Source organism: Doryrhamphus excisus, chromosome 1, assembly GCF_030265055.1.
Source record: "Doryrhamphus excisus isolate RoL2022-K1 chromosome 1, RoL_Dexc_1.0, whole genome shotgun sequence".
NCBI classification, from domain to species: Eukaryota; Metazoa; Chordata; class Actinopteri; order Syngnathiformes; family Syngnathidae; genus Doryrhamphus; species Doryrhamphus excisus.
Window position 1 is genome coordinate 10,234,877 of NC_080466.1, and position 16,940 is coordinate 10,251,816.

At 41.5% G+C, this 16,940-nt stretch overlaps 3 protein-coding genes across 4 annotated transcripts in view; all 3 read right to left on the reverse strand.

Annotated features, from left to right (window-relative positions):
* Positions 1 to 2,485, reverse strand: part of evpla (envoplakin a) — a 15,296-nt gene extending 12,811 nt beyond the window's left edge. Inside the window, exons 1-2 of the mRNA XM_058069453.1 lie at positions 2,181 to 2,485; positions 352 to 485 (exon numbers count right to left, since the gene is read on the reverse strand). Of these exons, the coding sequence (XP_057925436.1) occupies positions 352 to 389 (38 nt within the window). The 5' untranslated portion in view covers positions 390 to 485; positions 2,181 to 2,485. The remainder of the gene's footprint in view (positions 1 to 351; positions 486 to 2,180) is intronic.
* Positions 2,486 to 2,875: 390 nt separating this feature from the next.
* srp68 (signal recognition particle 68) lies at positions 2,876 to 11,260 on the reverse strand. 2 transcript variants are annotated; one of them, XM_058091587.1, is made up of 16 exons: positions 11,080 to 11,260; positions 10,613 to 10,679; positions 10,190 to 10,303; positions 9,915 to 10,110; positions 9,395 to 9,477; positions 9,163 to 9,272; positions 8,991 to 9,070; positions 8,769 to 8,909; positions 6,524 to 6,622; positions 6,350 to 6,414; positions 5,998 to 6,151; positions 5,315 to 5,409; positions 5,098 to 5,227; positions 4,955 to 5,033; positions 4,832 to 4,884; positions 2,876 to 4,545 (listed from the first exon to the last, which is right to left on the reverse strand). In XM_058091587.1, exons 1-16 carry the CDS (start codon positions 11,165 to 11,167, stop codon positions 4,318 to 4,320), a joined length of 1,782 nt encoding a protein of 593 aa, XP_057947570.1. In that variant the 5' UTR covers positions 11,168 to 11,260; the 3' UTR covers positions 2,876 to 4,317. The 2 variants fall into 2 exon arrangements, with proteins under 2 accessions (XP_057947570.1, XP_057947571.1); XM_058091588.1 differs by having other exon boundaries at positions 2,877 to 4,545; positions 4,955 to 5,030; positions 11,080 to 11,259.
* Positions 11,261 to 11,744: 484 nt separating this feature from the next.
* polg2 (polymerase (DNA directed), gamma 2, accessory subunit) lies at positions 11,745 to 16,761 on the reverse strand. Its single transcript, XM_058076532.1, has 8 exons — positions 16,015 to 16,761; positions 15,839 to 15,943; positions 14,167 to 14,267; positions 13,902 to 14,087; positions 13,649 to 13,786; positions 13,479 to 13,559; positions 12,562 to 12,662; positions 11,745 to 12,479 (listed from the first exon to the last, which is right to left on the reverse strand). Exons 1-8 carry the CDS (start codon positions 16,493 to 16,495, stop codon positions 12,314 to 12,316), a joined length of 1,359 nt encoding a protein of 452 aa, XP_057932515.1. The 5' UTR covers positions 16,496 to 16,761; the 3' UTR covers positions 11,745 to 12,313.
* Positions 16,762 to 16,940: the final 179 nt, after the last annotated feature.

A 16,940-nucleotide genomic window follows, 5' to 3' on the forward strand; every position in this document is an offset into this window, starting at 1 on the left:
ATCCGTCTCTAACCCAGTCAGCTGGGATAGGCTCCATCTGACTCTAATGACAACAAGTGGTATGAAAAATGGATGGAAGTACTGGAATGCATGAAGAAAATCAGCCGCAGATGTAGTCATCTCATTGTGGTCATCAATGAGCGTATGTTTGACCTCACATGCAAATCACACACCTTAGGTTTGTTGCGTGTCTGCTGAGCATCAGTCAGTGTTTACTATAAGGTAACAAGCAAGTGCAGGAGGCTGAGAAAAAAGGAGGAGGAAACACGACATGCTTCTGGGCTCAGGTGGAACAAGAGGAGCAAGATGGAGACCCAGTATCAGCATTCACACACAATTATCCACTCTCACCTGTTGACCTTGATCGACGATTCTTTTTTCCTAAACATCCTGGAAATAGTATGTGGGCTCAGGAAGGCTCACTCGCTCTCTCTCTCTCTCTCCTTTGTCTCCCACTCTCCTCTTCCTCAGGTTCCTGTCAAAGTCTAAACACAGCAAAAAGGCTCACGTACACACGCTCATATCAGCACGGCAGCAGCTCCTCCCCGACGGGCTTAACAGGCATGTCACCGCCCAGACATTCGCCACCACCTTTGCAGGGGAGGACCGGACTGACCAGTTTGCCTTCACCCCCACCTCGGGCCCTGCACAGCCTTGCTTTTCATCAGGGGCCATAACACATTCTCCATGGGGCCCATTCACAACTTTGCACTGCATTCCTATATATGCGCAATGCACATTACAACACTTTTTAACATTCAAACTTGTGCCACAGTTTTATAAACATGAACATTTTTCAGTGGAATGTAACTGAGCCCCGCCTCTCGCCCGAAGACAGCTGGGATAGGCTCCAGCACCCCCCGCGACCCTTGTAAGGAAAAGCGGTAGAAAATGAATGAATGAAGGAATGAATGTAACTGAATGCAAGGTGGACACACCTTATTAATACTCATTCATTCATTTTCTACCCCTTTCCTCACAAGGGTCGCGGGGGATGCTGGAGCCTATCCCAGCTGTCTTTGGGCGAGAGGCTGGTCTGGTCGCCAGCCAATCACAGGGCACATATAGACAAACAACCATTCACACTCACATTCACACCTATGGACAATTTGGAGTCGCCAATTAACCTAGCATGTTTTTGGAATGTGGGAGGAAACCGGAGTACCCGGAGAAAACCCACGCATGCACGGGGAGAACATGCAAACTCCACACAGAGATGGCCGAGGGTGGAATTGAACCCTGGTCTCCGAGCTGTGAGGTCTGCGCGCTAACCACTCGATCGCCGTGCTGCCCCGGACTGCATACTGACAAATGAAAATAAACAAAAAAACGAAACAAAACAAAAACCGGGGCAATTTTCCGCATTAAGAAACAATGTTGACCCAATAAATCTGTTCCAGGCACCAAAAAATATTAACTAATTTGACATATTATAGAGAATAACTATGGATTTACATGCGGAAAACAATGATGGTGGTCGAGTCCTGGTGTGATCAAATTCAACAGTATTTCTCACCTTCTTTATCACACCAGTACTATAGAGAGCAAAAAAAACACACCAAAAAGCAACATTTTGGTAAGAATTTTCAACAAAAACCGAGGTTTGACTATATATTGAAGAAAAACACATCCTGGACATCAGCTTTGTTTTGGGTGCCAAACTGTAATATTATTGCTACTGTCAACATTTCAATTTTTAAAATAAAAAACATCACAAATCTCAAATCACTGTCTTCTTTTGTCCAAGAGCTTCCTTTCCTGCTTTTCAAGACTTTTAATGCAGATTTCAATACATTGCACTGTATATTTTGGGAATTTTGATACTCCACCTATAATTTGGTTCCAACCCACCCACATTGTACATGTCTCAATGTAATCTTTAGGTATGTCTAATACTTTACCAAGTCCTATTATGAAAAGAATGTGAGTCATTGGTCTGAGTGTAAGAAAGAAACAAAGGGAACAGTAGGAGGAATGCAGCTAAACCACCTTTCTCAACACACAGTAACAATTTACACACCCTACCTGTAGTTAGCATAACAGAGCACAGCTAGCATATATTAGAGCCTAAGTGACAGAGAAAACAGCTCTTTACTTGAAAAACACAAAAAAACACTAAAAGAAGCTACACTGGAAGAAGTGACAAAGATTAACACGTTAACGTTAGCTTATCTTGTTACCTTAGCTTTGAATGCTGCTGTTGGGTTCGGACTCCACATTCTCCACTTTGCTGCAGCGGTCCCGAGTCTCCTCTTGAGTAAAACTTGTCTTTTGGTTGTATCTCTGCATGGCTGACATGTTGTAAATACAGGATATTGTCTTTGTTTTCATCGTCAAAGGTTATCTTCTTTTTTGCTAGCATGGCATATTAAGACCGATGCGTTTAAAGAAGCTTGGTTTTTGTACGATTTTGAAGTGAAAAACCGAAATGAGTAGCGTTGAGTCAAGCCGTGACCGTACACTGGAAACGGGGCACCATAATCCATGCCTGTGCCGCATTGTATCCACCTAACTTCCCTTTCACTCATTTATTTTAGATTCCTGGGTGTTTTTCACGACTTTTTTTTAAACCATGAATACGTCATGAAGACCAATAAATCACATGGTTCTCAATCAGCCTGTCGTGCTCTATAATAGGATCCATGGCAACACAGCATACCTTTGTAGTATAGCAGTAGACTACTTTAGTAGTCTATATAATGCTGGTTCACTTGTCTGGTTCAATAAGTTCAATACTGTGATCACGATTAAATATGTGATCAATTGTATAATAAATGGCATGTGCATTAATGAAATATTTAAAAGTATGGCTTGTACTTACATAAAGTCATGAATAACAAAATAAGAGACAATGTGATGCATTAGTTCACCTTTTTATTATTTCATATCTATTGGCTTTAGATGAATTTAAAAAAAATGCAAAAAAACTCTTCCATACATACTAAGCATCTGCAGGGTCTTAAATGAATAAATTTTATCCTTTATGTCAATTTCTATTATGATAAGCAAATCTCTGAATAATCCAACAACACAGTGCAGACAGGGTTTTTTTTCATAGTGTTCTTGTGTTCTAATTGAGTGTATGCTGAATGAAAAGTGTTCATGGCGGATTAGAGTGGCTCAAGAGACCAATAAGACAACAATGCACAATTAAAGTCTCTAGAGATTAAAGCAAACATTTGTTTTAAAAGGTATAGCAACAAAAAAAAAAAAAACACCCACAAATATCAGCAAAGTGACATTTCCAATTTGTGTGTCAGCAGCTACATAGAAATAATGTGGTGCATTTTTTTTCATTTGATCCTTCAACACAACAAATCTTCAGTCCATTTAGGCAGGGCACATTTGTGCCTGCCTGGTAGCGGTGTGTGTGTGTGTGTGTGTGTGTCAGACAACAACTTGGGGTGCTTCCAGAAAAGGAACATCCGGAGTCGCTGCGATGTTAAAAATGTATGACTGTAATTTATCTGGTAACTTGTGTCTTTACTCAACACACCTTTACTATTAATCTTAACTATGAAAACGTACATAACATAAACAACATTCACGCCTAGCAAAGGCATCCCATGCACTGCACACACCCACACATTAACTTTACAAATTCAACATGTGACAATCGAGGCGACCATAAGAATTTTTGTATTGTTGCAAATATTGTTTAATTACATCAGTTCTTTTTACTTAAAGAATCTCCCATCAATGACTTTTTTGGACATACGGTTCTCCAACAAGTCTATCTTCATTCTTTTCAACAAAGACACAAAACAATGGGTGTGTTTGAGCAGGCTAACTGATTTAAAAAAAAGATAAAACTCGCTTTTCCCAGGAGGAGAAGATTCAAGCGTCAAATAAAAGAGAACCGTATTGCCACATTTAAAAAGAGTGAGACATTTACCAACAGGTCTTCTTGAAGGCAAAGCAACTCAAGCGGCTTATTATAACGGCCTGCAGTGATTGTGCACTGTGCACAGTGCAATGAGGAAAAACATAAAGCACAACAGCATGAATTAGGATGCCACAATAAACCTATTTTAAAGCAAAACAAAAGCAAATGAGCATGTTTTATCCAAAATAACAGACAGGACTTGGCTGTGAAAACAAATGTCACCCAACCAAATAAGTCAGGTTAAAAAGTGGAAAAAACAGACTGAATGTATTGTTAAAAATGGCAGACTCTCTAAAGCTTTGCTAAAGTCCTCGCCTCAAACATTATTCATCCGACCATGTTGCACGGAGGCACTGCAAATCATCATTCAAAGAAACTGACAATTCTAACAAGAAATAAGAGGAACGTGGTTGTGGTCTGGAGCCCTCTTCTTAGCTGCCAAAGCCAAAGATGCCCTTGATGTAGCCTGTCAGGCCGCCCTTCACCTTCTGCTCCACCTTGTCATCTAGAGGTGGGAAGGTAACGTGGTTGAGAGCTAGATCAAAGAACAAAGGTTTGCAGGGAATCGGCTGGAAGTCGGGCGGGAAATGGACCAGGTTGGGCTGTTTTCCAACAAGGGAGGGATCCAGGCGGAATGTCTCCAAACGGTCGCAGAGAGGCTGCGAGGAGGAAAGTGGTGATTATGTCAACAGCAATACATATTTAAAAATGCATGTATATTTGATATGCATTTTCCTTGACAAGGAAACAAGATTTTACAGCAATGGTGTTCAACATCTGGCCCGGGTGCCATTTGCAGGCATTGTGTGCACATAGAAAATGGAATGCTGCCTTTACATTTTTGTGAAAGTGTGTTCAAAACATAATTTGTGTTAATTATGCAAGTCGGTGGTTATAAATGTGTGGCAGTAGGAGCTAATGTTTTAGCTAGGTGTTTTCTCTCACCGTATTGTCTTTGACTTGCTGTGGAGCAGGAACTTCAACCGTGTCATCAGTGTCTGCAAAGTTGATGTAAACTATCAGATTTGTGTCAAAAATCTACACAGCTTTCAGTGCAGAGATCATCACCTAAAATAGCAGCTGCTTGGAGAGAGTATTTCTCTGCATTGACTTCAGCGATGAGCTCTTGAACATCAGGGAGATCCTGCTGACACACACACATTCCATAAATGACACCGTACCGACTCGCATTGAAAGCTGTTGATACCAACCTTGAAGCTGTTGTTCATGCTCTTGGCCTTTGACTGAACCTCCTTGGCGTACTTCAGCACCCTCTCATACAGAACCAAAGCCTCACTCCACTTCTTTACCAGAACATAAGACTGGGCTATATAGAAACATCTACAACACAAATAATAAGAAGCAATAAGAGAATAACAAAAGGTATCAGTGTATTAGTGAGACATGTATCAAGTAAAAGTGGCTGACCTATAGGCTTTGTAGGCCAGAGTCTTGAGGGACACCTCCTTCTGGAAGGTGTGATCATCCTCCAGACCTTGCAGGGAGGAGAGTTCAGCCAGACTCTGTTGGGACATTAGGAGAATCAGCGTCCCATGCATACAGAGTAGTGGGACAGTCGGTGTGTACACCCTTCACACTTCAGCAAGCATTTAATTCCATTTCAGTAAGGGACAATACTGTACAAATGAAACTTGGATATATCTTAGGGTAGTCGGTGTACAACTTGAATAGCAGTATGGATTTACTATCCACTGAAAATGACTCAAAAACACAAGTGAGTACACCTCACATTATCCACCTTATATCCAAAGTATTTCGTGTGAGCACCATTATCATTGTTTACCCTCAGTGAACCACAGCTCACCAGTGCCGGCAGCCCTCATGGCACTTCAATCACCACACTTAACTGTAGGGAAGAAAATTATCTTTGTACTCAGTTGTGATTACAGCTATTTAGACAAAGATGGCTGTGTGTTGAGTCACTTTCAGTAGATAGTACATTTATATTTTCATACAAGCTCTACACTGACAGCTGTAAAGCAAGTTTCATTTCTATAGCCCTGAACCTGTAATAAAAAAATGGTTGCTGAAATGTGAGGTGTATACTCACTTTTCCAAGATTCTTGTTTGTTGCGTCCAGATACACTTACCTGCAAGATGATGTCATAAAGGCGGATGAGGTCTTGTGGGCGGGGGCCCCTCTTGTTCTCATCCGCCTCGGGTTCCTTCAGCTTGGCCTGCAGGGTGTGCGCCATGCTCTCATTTCTCTTCACCAGCGTGCAGAGCTTGATGTAGGTCAGGTAGCTGGGAGAAGACACCACCACAACATGAGACGTCCTCAAAACATATACATGGTGATGTCAATATCCCCTTGAGCAAGGCACTAAACACCACAATCCCCCCCCCCCCAACAATGGTATTTCAAATCGGGTTGGCTGGGTTTGAATACATTTCTGTCCAGGCACGACAAACCACCAGTGTAAAGAAATTCAGACAACACACCTGTGCAGGAATTGCATATTGGACACTTTGCTATTGTCGCCATCAGTGCTCCTCTCCCGCTGCTTCTACAAGAACAAGCAATAAATTACGTAAAAAAAATTCCCATTAGTCTCACACCTTAGTTGTTACCAGGATGTCAATCAAATGTCAACTCTCAGGTATAGATGATCGTACCGCCTCAGTCTTGAGCTCCTCTCGCACAGCTTGGATGGTGTCCCTGCACTCAGCCAGCAGCGTCTCATACAGATGCTCTTTGGTCTCCTCATTGGCTGCCTTCTCAGAGCAGGATAAACAAGAACATCTGATTATTTAACATTCAGGCTGTCAGACTTGCACTAACTCAACATTGTTCCTCCTGCACTAAAGGGCCAAGCCATGCCTCCCCTTACACCAGTGGTCGGCAACCCACGGCTCTGGAGATGCATGCGGCTCTTCAGCCTCCTTGTTGTAGCGCCTATGCCAGGCTCTGTGACTTTTGTTTTAACACCGTAGAACTCTGCTCGTCCGTAAATACATCTACACTGTATTTTGACCGATTATGATGACTAAAGTGCAATATGTGAACTGTGATGGCATTTTTCCCTGTCAGTCTGTTGTTATCACAGGTAAAATTTGAAAAACAAACATTTAAAAAGTTTATTAGCTGTGTCACATGCCTGTGACCACGGCCCTACACCAACATTAGATGACTTTTAAACAGCAGTGTCTTTACACAACGAGAATGATTCACAAGAAATGGGCTGGGAGGAATTTGGGAATTTGGGAGGCCCGTGGTTGTCTTCAATGCTGTTCTGTGATTCCGGTGTTGCTCAACACCTTGAAGTCAACACATGAAACACTAGCATTCACTTTCCGCATGATTAAACTTATAAAAGTCAATCACAAAGTCAATTACAAAGACTTCTGAAACTGTAGTAGGTTAACAGTGCAAGGCTTGAAGAAGGAATGCACCTATGGCGACAAAGGTAAAGGAGGCGGTGGTGGTTGTGGCGGTGGTATGTGGTCCAGCAGGCTAGTTATGCATTCCTGCACACAGCTTATAAGCATGCAGAGTCTGCATGCAAATCATTGTGATTACCTTACAAATACATACAGTATAATACGCTTCTGTTACTCATCTATACAAATGTAAGCAAGACATCTAAATATTTTTATTTTTTAATAGAAATTATTTTTACAAAATTATATATTAAATATACTTTTTTACAACAATTTGTTATAGTAAAACTACAAAATACTACTAATACTGTATGACCATGCGAGAGGTCTGCTCACATGCATGTAAGGGGCTTAAAGCCACGCACTCAGTGCCAAAACCCTGGCGACGCCCAGCACAACTGGCTCTACCTGTTGTACATTCCCTGTGGTTCATACTGCTGACAGGGAAGGGAAGGAGCAGTCAACGTAGCTCTTCATTACAACAAACACGTACGGCCAAGCATCAGAGTACTACCATATGTAACAGACAAGAAGGGCCTAAAGTGTCTATGTGACAGGTTCTGATTTCTGCAGAGCATATCTCCGACTAGGGCTGTAATCATTTCTGGTCTTCTGAATGTCATACATGTAGTTAAATGACAGTACTATTATGTCACACACAATCTGGGTGTAGTCTTGCATTCATGTGTGTACTGATATGCACAGAATGCAGTTGTATGATGAGCAGAGCTGCATGCCACAAGGTGTGATGGGCGTGCCCGCAAAAGGACAAATGATTCCAAGCGGTTCTGGTTGACCGCAGCAGACAGGAACTAGGACAGCGACACCCCTTGAATGTTTGAGAAACTGCATGAATACCCTTTCTTTATTGGGATTACAAAAGGACAAGGTGAAACGGAATATTAGTCATGGTGTTAACAATCTCTTGCATTTCTGTGGCTTTCCACGTTTAAAACAGGCTGTGTGCAAGTGCATGCCAAAGCAACAGGTGGTGCTACAACCACACCCCTTGAAGTGCTCATGACACCAAAACCCAATCTTGTTGGTTTGGTGCATATTTATGCATTTAGCTAGTCAGCTTCCTTTGTCACCAGCAACAATGACAATTAAATAGATGGGGAGGGTTATGTCAGCTGAATCTAATTTAATTCATTCCAAAATTCACTTTAATTGGAAATCAGAGAAGTCTACTTCAAGCTATCAGAGAGGCTTGGGTGAGAGGAGCAAGCCTGTGTATCCTATGGTGGCACCTCATCGCAGTAGCATAAGCAGGGTTATATTAGGGTGTCATTTTTACGGGTGTCTCCATTACTCACATTTGTTTGCTCTAAGCAAGTAGTCTTGAAACCCTCAACTTGTGTATATATTTTGCTTAGACCTTCTACATTGAAGCAGTAATCATGTCAAAAAAAAATATTGTCATATAAACAGCTTCTGAGTTGGAGAACGTTTGCATGTTTCCAAAGCCTGAAGTACTGACCTGAGCAATGGCTGCCTCGTTGTCAGCCAGACCCAAAAGGAAGATGCGGGCCTTGTCAATCTTGACAGGCACACTGCGTCCTCTCCACTCCACCTCGCTCATGGTGGCCGCCTGCTTGGTTCTTGCTTGAGTGATCAGGGACTGGAAGAATAATGACATTAATGAAACTGTCATACCGTCTACTGAACAATCACTGTATTGTTGTGTCAGCAATGTTCTCACCTCGAGTTTTTCAGCCATCATGCCACCACCTCCTCCAGTCAGTCTCATCTGCATCAGGTCATTGATGGCATTCTGGTCACCTGGTCAGAAGGTCAAACACATATTAATATGCATAATTTTACCACGCAAGACCAGTATCCGGTGACGCTCCTCAACCATCAACCACTATCACCTATGTTGTAAGCGCAGTAGCGGATGTTAGGTGATATTTCATCGACACGCTGGCGATACAACGCCGCGAGATCCTCAGTGAATGCACTGGCCAGCTTCTCATAGATGGTCCTGAAAAAAAAAAGTGGTGACTTTAATATCTTTTTTTGTCATTTTTCTTGGTATTCCTTGGGCATCATTAAATTAATATGTCCAAGACACAGCAAAAAACAAAAAAACAAAAAAAGACTCACTTGCACTTGTTGAAAGCCTCCATGGCACGCTTCCACTCCTGCAGTTCAAATTCTACCATGCCAGACAGGTACGCTGTGTAGGCCTGCAGGTTAAAAAGAGGACACTTAATGGTTGTTAAGGAGAAGGAACAAGAAGACCAATATGCAAATGACGGCCAAATTATGTTGGTGGCAGTACAGGGCATCAGAGGGGCGCTGTTCAATTAAAAGATCACCATCGGATGCTTAGCCAGAGCTACACAAAAAAATTTAGTACACGCCTTTAGGGGACTGACAAGCACAAAATTTGAGCAAGATTGGTTGAAAAACATGGCTGTCATCAATGGGGTACATGTGGAACTAAAATTATTTCCCATGAGTCATTAAATGTTTGTCTGCCTATTATAAAACTTAATAATAATCTGAATATAATCTGATATCTGAATCACATGCATGCAAGCATAGGGTTCCCATTTATGTCTGATGCGGTTAGTGGATCAGAATTTCCACATGTGTGCACACACATTGGTCTCAATAGTACCTGTGCTTCCAGTTTAGTCTTGGCATCAACATTGGGGCTCTCACAGAGCTTCTCCAGCTTCTCGCTGTGCTTAGCGGCTTTGCGGAGACGAGCCAGCAGGTGGAAGCGCTTGCGCGGCTCCGTGTTTGCCTCCTGCTTCAACTGCATGGCGTAGCTCCACGCGCGCTCTGCCTCCATCAAAACCAGCAGTAAATACCTGCAAAAAACAGTCAGTTAGACTTTGGTTCACCAAAGACATTATTCACCAAAGACAAATGACTCATGTGAGTCATTACCTGCTATCAGAGAGCATTTCAACATTTATTTTTTTCCCGACAAACTTGTGTCGGTTTCCCATCTTGAACCCAAGGGTCTTCCGTAGACGGCGCAGTCTGCGAGAGCAGTAGCCCCTGGGAAAGATAACAGCAGATACATTTTTTTAGGGAAAATTCTACTTAGTTTCTGAGGTCTGACTTCAAGGGTGTTCCAGTTGTCATGAACAAAAATATGGCTGAAGACCTCACTATAATGTGTTGTTTGGCATTAAAGGCACATTCAAGTCCACATGGTGGAAATTAGTGAGCATGCTTCCAAAGTACCTATTATATAAGCAGTTCTTGATTACCATTTGTTTACTATGACCCACATTCACATTGTTCCCTAATAATAACACGGTACAAGAGCGTAATATGTGGGTTATACAAACAGACAAGATTTACCTGTATCTTTGGTAGTCTCCATGTCTGAGACCATGCAGCTGCTGGGACTCCTTAATGATTTGCAAGACTGTGATTCTCAATGAAGGAAGCTTATTCTTACACACACAATACTACAATTCATATTCCATTAACAAGGAAATACTATGTCCATCCACAGATTATATGTATAGTATAATAATAATTCTAGTATAATTACACTGATTAGCGTGTTCATATACGGAAAACTAGACTGCCTCTTTAATTTATCAAGTGAACTAAGCAACAGCAATGATACATTTCCTCCATCTTTAGTTATATTTTTATTGGTGCAGTCCTTTAGCCATGTCTGCCACTGACATCCTCTTCTAGTGTGACACGTAGCCTATACAACGCTAGCTAACAGGCTAACGCTAACTTCAGCGCTAGTTGGCACTCTAGCTTTTAAATCAAATCTGCGCTACATGCACGGAACACTGTAAAAAGGATACTTTCGAGTCCAATTCCTCCATCCGGCGAATTTTCTTTATTTTCATCCAAAGATGAAAGTTTCGCTTCGTTTTGCTTGTCTGTAGCCATGTCCAAAAGCTAGCTAAATGCTCAAGCAGTACGAGGCAGACACGTTCAAGGGACCGAGCTTCTTCTTCGTCTTTGAACGCAAACTTTGTCAGTGCATTACCGCCACCTTCCGGTTGTGAATGATTCCTATGGCTTACAGCAGGGGTCTCAATTTACTTGGGGGCCACTGGAGCTAGGGTCTGGGCGAAAAAAATGAATAAACTTAAATATAACTAAAGCTCTGATAAAACATTCCACTGTTCTCAAATATCTTACTTTTTATTTTTCTACACAAAATAAGATGAAAAATAAATAAACAAATCAAGAATAAAGAAAATCAATCAATCAGTAATAAATAAATAAATATACTAATAACAATAAAACGGCAAATAATAAAAACTTAAGAAACCACATATAGTTGGTGGGTAGACAAATTATTTTTTCAGATTAAAATTAACAAAGCATTATTAGAGCCCTGTAGACATGACAAAACACGACTATAGTCACATTTATACTCTTTTTATTTACAACATATTGCACAACTGCAGGGTCTTGTGACACATGCTAACTCGCAAACTAGAGAGCGAGTGACCTAAACAGTAGCCTCCAAGTTGTTTCCTTTAAACTTAAAAAGCCAAAAACTTACCACTTCCACACGGATAGGGAGGATAACTATTAACAGTTATTTAACCTTTAACATGAACATTAATCAAACGTAATATTTTTTTCTGGGTACATGATACCATACAGCATCCATATCAAACTTGTGTGGGCCGCACTAACATTAAACTTTCATATCAAGGTGGGGTCCTCAAACTAGTGTCCTGCGGGCCATATTTTGCCCGCGGGCCGCGTGTTTGAGACCCCTGGGCTATACTATACACTCCTTACCAGAAAAAAGGCCGGTTGAAAAATTGCAAGAATTTACATTGTGCACTGTTGGATCTTAAGGAGGTTGTAACTTGAACTCAAAATGCAGAAATGAGAGTGATACATACTTTATTGCAAACAAACAAACTGATATAGGTTCATCAGCTAGTTTATAGCTACAAAACGGAAACCCCTGTAAAATATACATAAAATGTTCAAAAATGACTCGGTAATGAGTCGTTTCACATTCTTGTTGTGAAATAGGCAGTACGTATATCAAATCACCAAACACATCATTTACATATTTTCTGCAGCAGAAATGTATCTGCAGAGGAAGTTCTTTATGTCCGAGATGTGCATGGTTTCTTTGATGGCAGTGTCTCTGCTGCGCACCTGCAGGAGGCCACTCTCTAGTGTGTTTTCGCTGATGACAGCAGTGAAAAGCACACCCATCTCATCATACCTGAGAAGCGTTGACACGATAGTGACACACGTTAAATATGATTTGCCTTTTCAAGTTAGTGAAAGTGCACGATATACTTTACTTGGCGTTTAACTGCTCCATTGGTGTTGACGTTGTTTCAAGATATCCAGGCCAGACTGAAATCTTTGCTTCCTTCAATTCCTGCAGCAGGCCTTCGCAAACCTACACAAGCACAGAAAACGTGGAGTTACTTTAGTTATGGTTTATTTGTTTCGGAATTCAACATGTTCATAAAGGAGTATCAGAGCTTATTTAATCCTACCCCTTCTCCATGTCTATTACTAATCATTCATTCACACCACAGGTTTAACACTAACAATTATTAATGTACATTTTGTCACTTTCCAAATAATATAGAAAATAGAGACAGTATGTTGCAATGGATTGATAGCTTATGCAGTGATTAAAATAAGAAAAGAATGATGGGGAAAAAATACTAAATAAAATACAAAATAATGAACTGGGAACTTCCACCCTCGGCCATCTCTGTGTGGAGTTTGCATGTTCTCCCCGTGCATGCGTGGGTTTTCTCCCACATTCCAAAAACATGCTAGGTTAATTGGCCACTCCAAATTGTCCATAGGTATGAATGTGAGTGTGAATGGTTGTTTGTCTATATGTGCCCTGGGATTGGCTGGCGACCAGTCCAGGGTGTACCCCGCCTCTCGCCCAAAGACAGCTGGGATAGGCTCCAGCACCCCCCGCGAGCCTCATGAGGAAAAAGCAGTAGAAAATAAATGGATGAATGAACTGGTAACTGAACTGCACTAGCTTGTGCAGGGACAAGGAAAAAAGAACAATAAAAGTTGTTCAAAAGTAAAGCTAAAAATACTATTAAAATAAATGGCCTATATTCGGTTTTATGTAAATTAAACATTGAATTAAAAGAAAGTTTCAAATAATAATTGATAGGGGCTGCACGGTAACGAGTGGTTAGCGCTCAGGCCACACAGCTAGGCATCATTCTCATGTTCTTACCTGCCTCAGCTCCATCGTGGCTCCCCGGCCAATACCTAAAGCCACTTTGACTGGCGCTAACAATGGATGCAACTTCAGCACCTGAAGTCAACCGGGAAAAAATATATAATTATAATTATTAATAATTTGCATAAGTGTTGTAGAAATAAGTAGACTCATTGTCACAGCACCTTCCTCTGCTGCAGCTGCTGCTTTGCATTTTCTCTCTTGTGCAGCAGCAGGGAGTTGGACAATAAGGCCAACAAACCACGGTCAACGTTTGCCGTTACAGAAACCACGTGAGGTACTGACTTGCGCCCATCTCGACTCTGTGGAATGTTTGGAAAGGAAAAAAAAGAAGCAAGGCAGTCATGATACAGACTCCAGCTTACAAATACGGCACACCTCAAATTTCGCCATTAAGCAGTGTCGATGTCCCCTGACCTGGAGTTTGGAGCGCATTCCTTTGTGGATGTGTAGGAGCTCGCAGTCTCCTCGGCTCCACAGCACCTCCAGGGGCTCCTGACCCCATGGGAAGTTGTAGAAGATCTTTACACCTCGGGATGCTGGCCCTTCCAGTTCCTCCTGCAGGACGTCACTGCTGCTGAAGTGTGACGGAGCGAGGGCAAACTGGGCAAAAGCAGATGAAACACATTAACGGCCACTGGCCATTTTCCATCCAAAACATGTTCTCTCAAGAACAACTCACTTTTCTCCACCATTTCAGCCTTTGTCGAGCCCAGTGGTCCAACCATTGTGAGGAGGTCCGAGGGGAGCAGAACCAGACAAGACATGCTTGAGTGATTTCAGCTGGAATTACAGAAATATCATTTTAGAATTACATACAAGCACTGTTGTATTTACAGGATCACAAAAGTAAGTACATCCATCCATTTTTATCTTCTCATGGGTCAACACTATGGTAATTGAGCTGGGATATACTTGAATATAGTCAGTATACAGTTTGTGTAGTAGTATAGATTCACTAGCCACTGAAAATGACTATGGCACTGGGGGAAGATGTGATTTACTGATGAGAAACATTACTTGAAACATACGTACTGAAAAAGCATGATACCCTCCATGGAAGTTTTACAACATAATAAAGAGACTAGACTAAGCACACCTCAAAGTGCTCAAAGAAACTTGAAGGCCGAGGTGATGGAGTGGCCAGGTCAGTCTCGGAAAGAAAAGTGGCAGAGAATTCCAGTGACAACCTCAGTAGTCTGGTGAATTCCATGCCCAAGAGAATTAAGGCAGTGTTAGATAACAATGGTGCTCACAACTAAGGACACAGTTTGGACATGTTCACAATGAGGTGAATGTGCGTGTGTTGACATTTATTTAGACTAGGGGTCTCAAACACGCGGCCCGCGGGCCAAATGTGGCCCGCAGGACACTAGTTTGAGGCCCCCGCCTTGATATGAAAGTTTAATGTTAGTGCGGCCCGCGCAAGTTTGATATGGATGCTGTATGGTATCATGTACCCAGAAAAAATTATTACGTTTGATTAATGTTCATGTTAAAGGTTAAATAACTGTTAATAATTATCCTCCCTATCCGTGTGGAAGTGGTAAGTTTTTGGCTATTTAAGTTTAAAGGAAATAACTTGAAGGCTACCGTTTAGGTCGCTAGCTCTCTAGTTTGCGAGTTAGCATGTGTCTCAAGACCCTGCAATTGTGCAATATGTTGTAAATAAAAAAGTATAAATGTGACTATAGTCGTGTTTTGTCATGTCTACAGGGCTCTAATAATGCTTTGGTAATTTTAATCTGAAAAAAATAATTTGTCTACCCACCCACGATATGTGGTTTCTTAAGTTTTTATTATTTGCAGTTTTATTATTATTATTATATTTATTTATTACTGATTGATTTTCTTTATTCTTGATTTGTTGATTTATTTTTCATCTTATTTTGTGCAGAAAAATAAAAATTAAGATATTTGAGAACAGTGGAATGTTTTATCAGAGCTTTTATTGTAGAAAATCGGAAACAAAGCACTGAAAAAGTTTGTATATTTTTCTGTTTTTAATAAATGCGTTTTTTTTTGGGAAAACTTGATGCGGCCCAGCCTTGCCCAGACCCAAGCTCCAGTGGCCCCCAGGTAAATTGAGTTTGAGACCCCTGATTTAGACCATAACACCGATATGTTGAGTCACTCTCAGTGGCCTCAAGCCATACACTGACTACTCTATAGTATATCCATGTTTAATTTCTATAGTATTGAGATGTTTGATGAAATTTGAGGTTTGTACTATTTGCATCTTCAGCAGAATTGTCATAGTGCACGCTACTGATTACAGAATGAAGTCTGGTCCTCCAGATATAAAGACTCATAAAAGGACGCCTGAGGGAGTGTATGTATGACACCTCACCAACCAGTGCCATCTTTTGAGGGCTGGAAACACCGACCAGTCTCGGCTAGGCCAAAAGGGAGCTTCCTGTTTACCAGCTCAAACGAAGGGACGAAGTGTTCCAAAGCACCTGAGAAAAACATACACTGAATAATTGTCATCTCATATTTTCACTTTATTCGGACTATTTGACTAGTTTACCTTGAAATACATTTGTCCTCAGCAGCGCTGAGTTCTGCAGAGATATGTGGACACTGTGAATGAGCTGCTCCTTGCTCAGCTCTTTCTGCTTCAGTATCTTATTGAGGTCATCAGGTTCTGTAATTCTCAGGTGTCCCCATCCGTCCATCGCTGCATCCGCATTGCCAGTCGGAGTGTTTATCCCGAATACCTGAGCCCTGGATCCGGTCATTGAAGACCACCACTGGTGCAGCACATTCCTACTAAAATTCAGACCCAGTGGTCCGTAGCAGCAGGTCGTCCCACGCTTGAATAGTTCCACATTGTTCTCTCCAGGAGAAATAAAGTGTCTGTCAACAAAGAGTTGCAGCAAAGTCCTTCCCGGGTTTGAATCTTGATTCGTTGGTGGAGTGCAATGTCCTCTTGCGTGTGGCAAAATACTCACTGGTTGACATTTCAATGCACGCCTCGGTCGGACGTTTCTCACTAAGTGAGTTGACATGATTGGTAATTGTCCAAAACATAAAAAACGCTAATGTACCTACACTTGTAGTTGGGAGCAATTGTCATAAACGCTCTTGAAATAAGTTGAGGAATCAGGGTTAACAAGTTGTCAATGGAAGCCGAAGACTGTTAGCATAGTTAGCTACACATCATACATTCCGAAATGTCTTCTCCCCAAAACTTTGTACTCTACTAGTTGCAATGTTTGTAAAACATGAAGTCACGTTGTCTTGTTTCAAATTCAATACATGTCATGCCAATACTTCCTTGACGGAAGCGAATACTGCATGTACTTCCGATAAGCTTTAGGTGACACGTTTGTCATAGCGCCATCTGCCGGACTTGAGTATGTATGCCGGTGTTTAAATTCATGCTTCCTTGGGTGTTGAGATTTTTTGTTACATTTCTTATAATCTCATAACAGAAAATACAACTTGTGCTTG